Source organism: Sphaerodactylus townsendi, unplaced genomic scaffold, assembly GCF_021028975.2.
Source record: "Sphaerodactylus townsendi isolate TG3544 unplaced genomic scaffold, MPM_Stown_v2.3 scaffold_301, whole genome shotgun sequence".
Classification (NCBI taxonomy): domain Eukaryota; kingdom Metazoa; phylum Chordata; class Lepidosauria; order Squamata; family Sphaerodactylidae; genus Sphaerodactylus; species Sphaerodactylus townsendi.
The window spans coordinates 2,664-14,363 of record NW_025950475.1 but is presented as its reverse complement, the minus strand read 5'-3'; the positions used below and the strand labels follow the sequence as shown (position 1 = coordinate 14,363).

The window sequence follows — 11,700 nt, the reverse complement described above, 5'->3', positions numbered from 1 at the left end:
GGTCATTCACAGTGCTCCCTGACCTGTCACAAGAAATGCTTAGAGAGCCTTCTCATTAAATGTGGTCATCAGAAACTACCAGCTCGGGTGCCGCTCTTTGGGGTGGATTTCACTCAAGTGCCACGGGATTTTCAGGAGGAGGTGCCATTCATCGTAGTGAAGTGTACCTCTGAGATAGAAGCTCGTGGCCTGGGAGTGCAGGTAATTCATGTCCTCTATATTAAAGATCCCTCACAGCTTTGCTCCTAATTCTCTGAAACTAGCAGCAGAAGGGCACCTATCCTTAACAAGGCTTCTGAGAGCCACTGTTGGCCCCCAGACAAAGACTCCATCTGGGCCCCCTATGCAACACCCCCCCCCCCCGCCGCCGCTGTTGCCCTGCTATTATTAAAAAAAAGAGATCCACCTGTCCATTTGCCTGTTCATTTGTGGCAGGGATAATTCATCAAAAAATAAAGCCAGGAATCTCAAAATTGGCTACAATTTTTGTGGGAATTCCAATTTGTTTGTGGGAATTCCATTGCCAAAAATGAAGGGGACTGGACTATCCTGGTCCAGATTATCACCAGACCTTTACCCTTGATGTTATTTGCATTAGAAGTTAAGGTTTTTGAGTGTAGTAGGCATAACTTGTCAGAAAATAATGCTAGGTGTTTAGAAATTGGCCACCAACCTCAAGATGATGATGGGAGTTGTACTGCCAAAAATGAAGGATGCGGGAACATTCTGAACCAGTATCTCCACAATAGGGAACATGTAATAAGGCAGCTTTTAAGCAACTTATCGTGTGTTTCTAATACTTGAATCCACAATCTGCCATGGAAGTTTGCTGGGTGACCTTGAGGCAGTCACACACTTTTAGCCAGACCTACCTCATGGGGTTGTTGTGAGGACAAAATGGAGGATAGTAGTACAATGGAAGTTACTATGGATCCCCACTGAAATAAAGGTAGGTTTAGGGATAGGGCGGTATAAAAATCTAAATAATAAATAAATAAATAAAATGTGTTATATATTTAGTTTTCCTTACAGTTTGCCCCAAAATAGGGTAGCCAGGCAGTGCCTTGCAATCAGCAGGAGGGTTGTGGGGGCAAGACACAGTGTCACTGGAAAAAATACAGCCTCATGTATTTTTTAATTTGATTTAATATCCTAGGCTCAGGGTGGCTAACACACATAAATGTACGTACTGGATGTCTATATAGGAAGTTTCAAGTAATTTTAGAAATCATCCAAAAAACCCCTATGATAAGACCATAGAGTTTCTGGTGATTTTCGAGAGTTACCCTTTGTCACCTCCCGTATAAAGTTCTAGTAAGCGCCTGATTCTGTTTTTTCCCTGCTCACCACTCAGGGCTGTGGTGGGCAATGGGACCTGGGGGCAGAGCATCACTTGCCCCCAATGGGGGCTTAGCAGATCTTTCAAAAAAGGATTATTAATGTTACAGTTGCTTCATCAGGTATTGCTGCAATTCTTTTCGCAGGAGGCAGAACTGCTCATTCGGTATTCATAGTACTGTTAGTGTTAACTATTGCAAGTGCAACAATCAGGGACAGGCCCCTAGTCTCTATAAAAGCCTTAATGAATGGGTAGAAAAAGTAAAAGCAGTTTTCCTCACCTCTTTGCAACCAAGCTGTTCCCTCAAAAAATGCCCTTCTCACCTACTCTGTTGACACAGCCTGTGCCTCTCAATATTTCTCTCTATAGTCATGCCTCTGATTTCCAATATAGGTACCATTTCCCCAAATATAAGAAATCCCCTAAAAATAAGACATAGTAGAGGTTTTGCTGAAGTGCAAAATATAAGGCATCCCTTGGAAGTAAGACATAGCAAAGTTTTTGTTTGGAAGCATGCCCAATGAACAGAACACAGAAAAATAAGACATCCCCTGGAAATAAGACATAGCACATCTTTGGGAGCAAAAATTAATATAAGACACTGTCTTATATTCGGGGAAACATGGTATATAGATAAACAATCCACTTCTTACATCTGACAAAGTGGGCTGTTGTTTTTAAAAAAACTTCATGTCACAATAACTCTTTAGTAAGTAGTTCAGTAAAAGATCTGTTTCAGTTTATCCTTGTACCTTTACTAGCACAAAAGCAGGGGCAAACGGATTTGTTGTGGTGCTAGGTGAGAAGTATTGTATTGTATTATTTGATTTGTACACCGCCCTCTCCCGAAGGCTCAGGGCGGTGAACAACAGCAGCATGCTGGGGTCACTGGATTTCTTTTGCTAACTTTTAAAAACCATGTCTTACAAAGCATTTACAAAAGGGTATTAGCTAACAACTGACTGCTTGAACATCCATCCCCTCTCCACCATGCCACTAGCACCTCACTTCTGCTCAGAGAGATTATCTTTTAAACTCCAACATCACCATTTTCCTTAGTCAAGATGTCCCCCTACTGATTTATCCTTTATCTCCTCCATGCAGGGGATTTACCGAGTCAGTGGGGCCAAAGCACGGATGGAGAAGCTGTGCCAGGCCTTCGAAAATGGCCGGAGCTTGGTGGAGCTGTCAGATCATTCACCTCACGACATCACCGGAGTCCTTAAACATTTTCTTAAGGTGGTAAGGAACAGACACAGAGATATCCTTAGCACCCCATTTCCTTAATCCTGAAAGCAGCTCCTCTTACAGTTCAGTCTTTAGTGGACAGTACATGCCAATCAAGCTACAAATCCCTAAACCTGGAAGCTGAAAACATTTGCAAACATCCAGTCCAGTCCAGACCCAGACAGTCCGCACTTCTGACCCTTGTTTCCTTATGCTTCAGCTGTCCAGCCCTGTGCTTCCATACAAGCTCTACGATGATTTCATTGCCCTTGCAAAGAACTTGCCAAAACTTGAAGGTAGGGCTGGAGATGATTCTGAGACACTGGCTGATCCCATCAAGAGCACAAAGGATATCCTGAGTAAATTGCCAGCCACGAATTATAACACCTTACGGCACATCATTGCTCACCTGTACAGGTAACAAGGGAGCTGGCAGTGGACCCACATCTTTATATTGCAGGAAATATTGGTAGTGTAGTTTTAAACAGTGTTACACTTTTCTAAGTACATTGGAGTCAGTAAGGTCTAGAACAGGAGTCTGCAAACTGTGGCTCTCCAGATGCTCATGGACTACAATTCCCATCAGTCCTGCCACTTGGCCATGATAGCATCTTGGCACCACTCAGTTTAACTCAGGGAGATTTGCTATCTCAGCCCCCTGCCCCCACCAACCGGACATTCAGATATAATTCAAAAGGAGTGGGGAGGGGAAAGATAACAATGGGGAAATGGAGATGGGGGATGCAAAAGAAAAGTAGAGAAAAGAAGGGGGAAAAGGGAAGGGGAGAGCAAGAAAGGAGAAAAAGGGAGTTGCTAGCTAGTTGGTAAACCCATTCTGCCCTGAACCATAAGCCTGGCAGAACAGCTTCATCTTACACACACTGTGTAATTACAGTAAGTCCCTCAGAGTCTGGATCTCATTTGACAGAGTCTTCTACCAAACTGGGCCAAGATCAAAAAAAGTCCTTGTCCTGGTTGGAGACAGCTGGGCATTGTTCAGGCCAGGAACCACCAGTGTTGCTCGCCAAACAAGGGCTCTGGGAAACATATGGGGAGAGGTGGCCCTGAAGATATGAAGGTTCTAGACCATTTTGGGCTTTGAAGGTTAATATCAAGACCTTGAACCTGATCTGGTACTCCATCTGAAGCCAGTGCAGTTGGCAGATCACTGGGGGAAAGCGTGCTCCCATGGAGTCCCTGTAAGGACTCTTGTATCTGCATTTTACACCAGCTAGAGTTTCTAGCATATCTGTGGAGCTTGCTGCATGGAATTTGATTCTGTAAGTTATCACAGCACCTCCTGGACAACTGCTGTAACTAGTAGCTATCTCAACCCTACCATGCCCATGGCCCATGGGCATGTTGTTTATGATTGTGTAAATCCTGACTCTATTTCATCGCAAGATAATAGTGCCTATGAAATGGCATACAACATACTGCACCAAACACTTTCATGTTATTTCTGAAATATTGTTCAAGCTGAGGACAAACATACTGAGTCCTTGGTGACTGTCTTTCTCCCTCCAAGGGTGGCTGAGAGATACGAAGAGAACAAAATGTCTCCCAACAACCTTGGGATCATCTTTGGCCCTACACTGATCCACCCTCCCACCACCAACGATGTGTCCATGTTGTGCCTTGTGGAATCAGGGTATCAGTCCCAGCTGGTTGAGTTTCTCATCCTCAACTATGAGAAAGTTTTTGGGATGGATGACCTCCCTTCGACTGGGTTCTGTGAGCGGGAAAATTCCTTGCAAGGAGGAACTACCAGTGAAGGTCTTCCACGCAACGCAAGAGAAATTGACATTTCTTCAGAGGTAGGAAGTGGAGGGGGGATCCTCAAATATCTGCCTTCTCAGGTTCCGTGTTTCCACCCACAGGTTCCTGTTGATTTGGCAGCAGTTGCCACTGAAGCACAAGAAACTTGTGGTTAAAGGAAAACTGTGCTTAAGCAAGAAAAAAAATTAAAACAAGAATTTAAAAATGTATCTTGTTAAAGCTTCTGCCTAAAAAGTTGCAGAGTTACTGATAATTATGCATGACCTCACCCCTTATCATTTTGTGGTTGCAGAAGTCATTTTATATTTTATGACACTTTGTGTTAGAATTTCAAAGGTGCCCACAGGGACAAAAAGGCTGAGGATTACTGCTTTAGATACTGCTTAGGGGAATGGTAATCATGGCATGGAAGCCAAGTACTGCAAATGGCTTTCTCAAAGGTGGGAGCAGGGGCGTACCGCCGAGGGGTACATATGGGGCAAATGTCTCCTGGCAGTGGCCATTTAGTCACATGGAGGGCGGAAAATTGCCCCCCATACCCCTCCTCCTGGGTCCACACACTGACTTCAAGACCTGGTACAAAAAAAGCTTGGTCTTGGTGGGGGAGGGTAGCTGCCCATCTGGGGGGGCAGAAACCCCCCCCCCCATATCCCTCCTCCTTCTTCCTGGGTCCATACACTGACTTCAAGACCTGGTGCAAAAAAAGTTGTTTGGTTGTGATGAGGGAGGGCGGCTGCCCATATGGGGGTGCGTGCGTGCATGCGTGCGTGCGTGCATGTAACTCAGATTTTGCATCGGGCTACACTTTCCCTAGATACACCGCTAGGTGAGAGTGACAGGGAAACAAAGGAAATCTGAAGATATTCAGTGTAGCTGTTACACCATTCTAAGCCCATGTACTTCAGATCGCTTAGATGAGTGCAACTCTGTTTAGTATTGCACTGTAAGGGTCCAGTTTGGATTGTCTTTCTGCAGCCATGAAGAATATAATTTTTTTTATGTGCCATTTAGATTTTTAAAAAAATTGTAATTATATTTCCCCCATTCACACGCGCAAGGGTTCATTTCATTCTCACATCCTGTGGATTTTGTTTGATTTGTTGGTTTCATTTTCTGGTGGCAAGAGGGAGTTTGATGCAGACTGGTGAAACTCTTTGTCTTTTTCCAACAGAAACCCCCCTCTGAGTTGTACCGGAATGAGGATGATGATGTAGCTGAGAACTGTTCATCCACCAGTGCCAGCCAGAAGCAGCTTATGGAGCAAACCCACTCCACTGTGAGCAGAGACAGCGTAGGTAAATTTTTGCTATATATAGGTTGGGCATTTGCAAGAGTATTGTCCCATATTTGGTAGACAAGTGGGAGAAATATATCGTGCAGCTCTCTCATTCCCTCTAAACCATCAGCCCATTTTGCTCATAAACTCCAGGTATTCCCATGCTGCCCTGACCTGACTTAAGCATGGGAATTAATAAGCTATATGTGTCTGACAAGAAGGCATGTGACCAGAGGTGTATCTAGAAAAAATGGAGCCCAAGGCAAAATCTGAGTTTTCCACACACACTCACAGGCTCCATTTTCTCTAGATATGGGGGAGGGGAGAGAGATTGAGCCATCTGCCAATCTCACAGAGGACCCCCCAGGTCTGCTACTAGGCAGGCCAGAAGGGCCCCAGGTCTACTGTTGGGCAGGCTGGAAGGGGCCAAGTCGGCATGCCAGCATGGGCTCTGGCTCTGGAGGGTTGGTGGCTTGTAAGGTGCAGCCCACGAGCACCCTCCAGCCCACCGGACCACGAGCACCCTCACCCCACCTTGCAACCCCCACGATGCACTCACTGAAATTTTCAGGTTGCTGCTGCTGCCGCCGGCTTGGTTGGTACCATGTGTGTGTGTGTGTGGGGGGTGATTCTGCACACACACACATGTGACCAGAAGGCATGTCCCAGGGACATGGGATCCTATGTGTCCCTCTGGCAGTGTCCCTGCGTGTGACATCAAAGTTGTGTGACAGGAAGAGGGAGGATGTTGTTAGTGCAGGGCTCAGGGCAGCAAAACCAAAACAGCTGAGGAATAAGAAAAGCCACGTGACATGTGCAGTAGTGTGGGACAAACCAGAATTCAAAATGTTGGCTCAGCTCACTCTTTAGACCAACATCTTCTGTGCTGCCTTGCCTTTGGAGACAGTACCAAGGTTGCCAACTCTAAATTCAGCCCATTCCTGGAGATTTTGGGGGTGGAGGCTGGGATTTGGTTAGAGAAGGGATTTCAGTGAGGTATACAGGGGTGTAACGAGGCAGCCCTGGGCAAACTGTAGCCCTGGGCAAAACCTGTTGGATGCCCCCCCCCCGGGCAGCCACTCCACCACAACCAATTTTTTTGCACCAGGACATTGGTGCCTGCAGGGGGTGCATTATTAGACATATCAGCACCAGAATTTCAGCATATCATCAGGATACTGTCCTTATGCTACTCCCCAAGTCTGGTGAGGTTTGGTTCAAGGAGTCCAAAGTTATGGACTCCCAAAGGGGATGCCCCTATCCCCCATTGTTTCCAATGGGAGCTAATAGGAGATGGGGGCTACAGTTTTGAGGGTCCATAACTTTGGCCCTCCTGAACCAAACTGCACCAAACCTGGGGGGTATCATCAGGACAGTCTCCTGATGAGACCCTGAAAGTTTTGAGACTGTGCCTTCAGAAATGCCTCCCCCAGCCTGCAACCCCCATGGACAGCAATACAGAAAACTCAATGCAGAACAAAGATTCTTGGGCAAATTTCTGGGATGTTCCTGCAGGGGGCGCATTTTTGGATGTATTGGCACCAAAATTTCAGGGTATCATCTGGAAACTGTCCTTATGGTACCCCCAAAGTTTGGTGCAGTTTGGTTTAGGGGGTCCAAAGTTATGGACCCTCAAAGGGGGTGCCCCATCCCCATTCTTTGCTAAGGAGATGGGGGCTACCCTTTGAGGGTCCATAACTTTGGACCCCCTGAACCAAACTGCACCAGACTTGGGGGGTGCCAACATCTACAGATGATACCCTGAAATTTTGGTGCCGATACATCAAAAAATGCACCCCCTGAAGGAACATCCTAGAAATTTGCCCAAGAATCTTTGTTCTGCATTGAGTTTTCTGCATTGCTGTCAATGGGGGTTGCAGGCTGTGGGAGGCACATTTCTGAAGGCACAGTCTCAAAACTTTCAGGGTCTCATCAGGAGACTGCCCTAATTATACCCCCCAAGTTTGGTACAGTTTGGTTCAGGAGGGCCAAAGTTATGGGCCCTCAAACTGTAGCCCCCATCTCCTATTAGCTCCCATTGGAAACAATGGGGGATAGGGGCACTCCTTTTGGGGGTCCATAACTTTGGACTCCCTGAACCAAACCTCACCAAACTTGGGGGGTAGCATAAGAACAGTCTCCTGATGATACCCTGAAATATTGGTGCCGCTAGCCTAAAAACTGCGCCCCCTGCAGGCCAAAAATGGAAAACCACAAAAATACCCAAAAACGAAGCCAGCATTTTGATGCCCCCCCACAAGGTGATGCCCTGGGTAGCTGCCCACCTTGTCCAATGGGCATTACGCCAGTGGAGGTATAATGTCATGGAATCCATCCTCCAAAGCAGCTGCTTCCTCCAGGACAGGGGTAGGAAACCTTTAACACTCAAAGAGCCATTTGGACCCGTTTTCCACGGGAAAAGAAACTTGGAGCCGCAAATAATTTTTGACATTTAAAATAAAGATAACACTGTATATATTGGGGTTTTTTTACCTTTTACTCCGCTCATTCTGAGAAGCGCATGGATGCGTCCGCCCTGCTGCCTGCAGGGCGGGCAAGGATGGGGCAAGCAGCTCGGCCTTGCCGGCCGCCGGGAAAGCGCCCGCCACGCTCCAATGGGGCAGGCGAGAGGGGAAGCCCGCAGCGTGGCCCAGCCGGCCGCGGGCAATTAGTGCGCCCGCCCTGCTGCCTGCAGGGCGGGCAAGGATGGGGCAAGCAGCTCGGCTCGTGGAGCCACAGTGCAAGGGCAGAAGAGCCGCATGCAGCTCTCGAGCCACAGGTACCCTACCCCTGCTCCAGGAGAACTGATTTGTGTCATCCGAAGATCATTTGTAATTCGGGGAGATCTTCAGCCCCCACCTGGAGGTTGGCAATTCTAGATGTTACCTCCAATGGATCTTATGCTATTGTCGAAGGCTTTCATGGCTTGAATCACTGGGGTGCTGTGTAGTTTCCGGGCTGTATGGCTGTGTTCCAGCAGCATTCTCTCCTGACATTTCGCCTGCATCTGTGGCTGGCATTTTCAGAGGATCTGATAGTAGGAAAGGAAAGCAAGTGGAGTATATATACCTGGATCTTATGCTGTCACCCTCCCTAATGTCTCCTTCTCTCACTTAGAGCTGAACTGCATGGATGATGATGACACAGAGGACTGTACACTTGACCAGGGGGCTGTCATCAGCAGGCAGTCCCGAACGCGTTTCTGCCGGGTGCCTGTAAAATATGCTCATGCCTTCATCCCCAGAGTTTCCAGCCTGCCCTTGCTGGCTGCTGCCCTGTCTGGCTCAGAGGCAATAGGCAACCTCCTCGATGTGGGTTCGATGGGTTCGAGCAGCCGTAGTGCCTCGCCAGACACCCGAGGGCGGCACAAGCGCTTTGAGATCACCCCACAGACTGCCAGGATAGTTGCCAAGCTCCAGCCTCACAATGGAAACCAAGGCTGCTGCCAGTCTGACGAGGCAACAGCGCTGTAGGGGAAAAACCTGCAAACACATTGTGAGGATGCATGAAAAAGAGCTTTTGGGACACCGCAGGTTGGCTAGAAGGCTAGAGACCCAGTTCTTGGAGAGGCCGTTCCATGCAAAAGTGGAATATCTCCATGTCCTTCCTGAACGTCAGAGAAGCAACCGCCCTGGGCTTTTCTCCCGCACGTGATTCTCTTTCCAGACTTTGCCACCCACCTGTTTTAAGTGTAATGTGCATGTCTGCCCCAGACTTCAAGCTAGTGGCTAAAAACCTAGCAGTACAAGCTGCCAAGGGGAGAGGGCATTGATCCTGGAAGTCTACTTCTACAGTCTCGAAGGAAAAACTAAGTTCTTTTGGGGGTGCTCAGGAGGATGTGGGGGTGGGGAAAGGGCAGGTGGCAGAGCCTTTGGAGTGGCAGGACACTGCTTTGAGTCCCAATGGAGTTGCAAGCATGGCCTACTTGTTGCGGAAAGCAGCTGCCTTGAGGAACGTTGGGGCAGGGGTGCTGGGAAGAGCCAACGTGACTGTGGGGTGGGTTTTCAAAGTGGACTGAACGTGCTTGGAAAAGGTGACATGCCACGCTGTTCGGAGAATTCATAGTGGGGGATGGGGTTAGATTGGCTGGATCTACTCTGCACCTTTTTTTTTTAGTCTGCATCTGGAAAGGTGAGTTCTGTGACCTGTATGAATTATGCAAATTTGCATTTATCATATTTTGCATAATTTATTCTGCTTTTACGATTGTGCATAATTTATTTATTCTGCTCCCGCTTTTCATAGAAGGCACTGAAACTTCATCACTGATCACTGGAAATCTTATTTAGCCACTGGTTGGTCTCCTGAGATTCAGCAGATGTTGTCTGCATGCTTTCAAATATTTCTTTGTAATCTTAAGAACCAGAAATGTCCTTTGTAAAAACAAAATCAAAGTCTGAAATCAGGAAATTTAAGTTCCATAGTCAATATTATATTCTGCTGTTATGCGCAGTGGAACCTACATGGACTTCTGCAGAATCAGCTGTGCTTGGCGGAGGATTTTGAACAAAGGTTTTAAATGTGTTATACTTGGGGAGTCAAAGGGAAGCAGGGCATTTGGCTGTAAGGATGCCTGGCTGTAAAGGGGGTGGGGTTGATTGAGATGCTGACCAGTTATAATAGCCATGCAGCTGTTCTGATTTTTCTTTAAGGCTTTTGCCACCACACTTAAGATAAATTTCCTGTACAAACATTACTTTCATGCTGAAAATTGGATGTACATGTCTAACAGGGTTGCCAACCTCCAGGCGGCAGATGGAGATCTCCTGGGATTACAACTAATCTCCATGTGACAAAAATAACTTCACCTGGGGAAAAGTGTCTCTTTGGAAGAATGTATCTTCTCTACAAGCCTGCCCTCCTCAAATTCCACCCCCCTCAAAAAAATCTCTAAGTATTTCCCAACCCAAAGCTGGCGACCCTATAGTACCAGATGTTACCAGTACATGCATGGGATTCCCTCCCACCTTCTGAGGCCTGTACCTGTTTTGTGAGTAGGGTTGCTATCTCCTGTTTGGATATTTCTGGAGATTTGGGGGTGGAGCCTGAAGAGAGATCTCAGCAGGATATAGTGCCACAGAGTCCACCCTCTCAAGCTGCCATTTTCTCCAGGGCAACTGATCTTGGTTGTCTGGAGATCAATTATCATAGCAGGAGATCGCCAGGTGGCAAGTGGAGGTTGACAACCCTTCAAGCAGGGGATAGAACATCTTATAAATGTAAGAAAGTCATAAATATTGAGCTGTGTTGGCTTCACAAGCAACTTGGCATACACCTAAAGATTTGTTACCATCAGAGTACCTTTAGTGGCATTTGTACAAAAAGAAATCCAGTAAACACAATTAAAAAATAGCACCTCAACAGGTACAGAGTCAACTTGCAGGACCAATAGTTGAAGAATGGTTGACTCTAAACGTCTGAATATCATTGCTGTCCTAGCCACTACACATGTATCTGTGGATGTTAGGCTGGAGCCTCTTATCTACTGAAGTTGCTGTGAAATATTTCCCATTCTGCAATACCAGGGTTGCACATTCTTTCACCATCATGACTGGACTAAAGAAAGAGATGCAAATTCTTTCCTAGTAGTTTGGAGAGACTTTTGTAAGAGCATCAGCAATTAAACACAGCAGGGTGAGATCCCTGGTGGTTTAGCCTTCCTGCCTTCTACCCATCAAATACTTCTATATTTGATAAACACTTTATGAAAGTCTAAATTATGACTCTGTCACCTTAGTTACTAGCTGTACTTTCCTGAAGTTCTCATTGTTTTTACCAGCTTAACTTGACCCTCCAAGAAGGCAAATAGATTTGTTATGCCCCCACAGAGGCTTTTATTTCCCCATTAAGCTTTAGTTTCCCCATAGTTAGCATGGTTTTAGTTCATTGTTAAGTCTTCTATGGGAGGGTATTTTAGTTAGCCGCTGTCCCTTTAAGACATTTCCCAATAGGCCCGTGGTGGCGAACCTTTGGCACTCCAGATGTTATGGACTACAATTCCCATCAGCCCCTTCCAACATGGCCAATTGGCCATGCTGGAAGGGGCTGATGGAAATTGTAGTCCATAACATCTGGAGTG

The 11,700-nt window shown here is 46.7% G+C and overlaps 1 protein-coding gene across 1 annotated transcript; it reads left to right on the top strand.

Annotated features, from left to right (window-relative positions):
• Window positions 1-6: 6 nt before the first annotated feature.
• On the top strand, window positions 7-9,417 carry LOC125425343 (GEM-interacting protein-like; the record flags this gene model as incomplete). The annotated part of the gene is made up of 6 exons (XM_048482956.1): window positions 7-201; window positions 2,444-2,581; window positions 2,787-2,983; window positions 4,095-4,383; window positions 5,517-5,640; window positions 8,739-9,417. Coding segments are annotated over 6 exons (1,299 nt in total), but the record flags the coding sequence as incomplete, so codon positions are not given.
• Window positions 9,418-11,700: the final 2,283 nt, after the last annotated feature.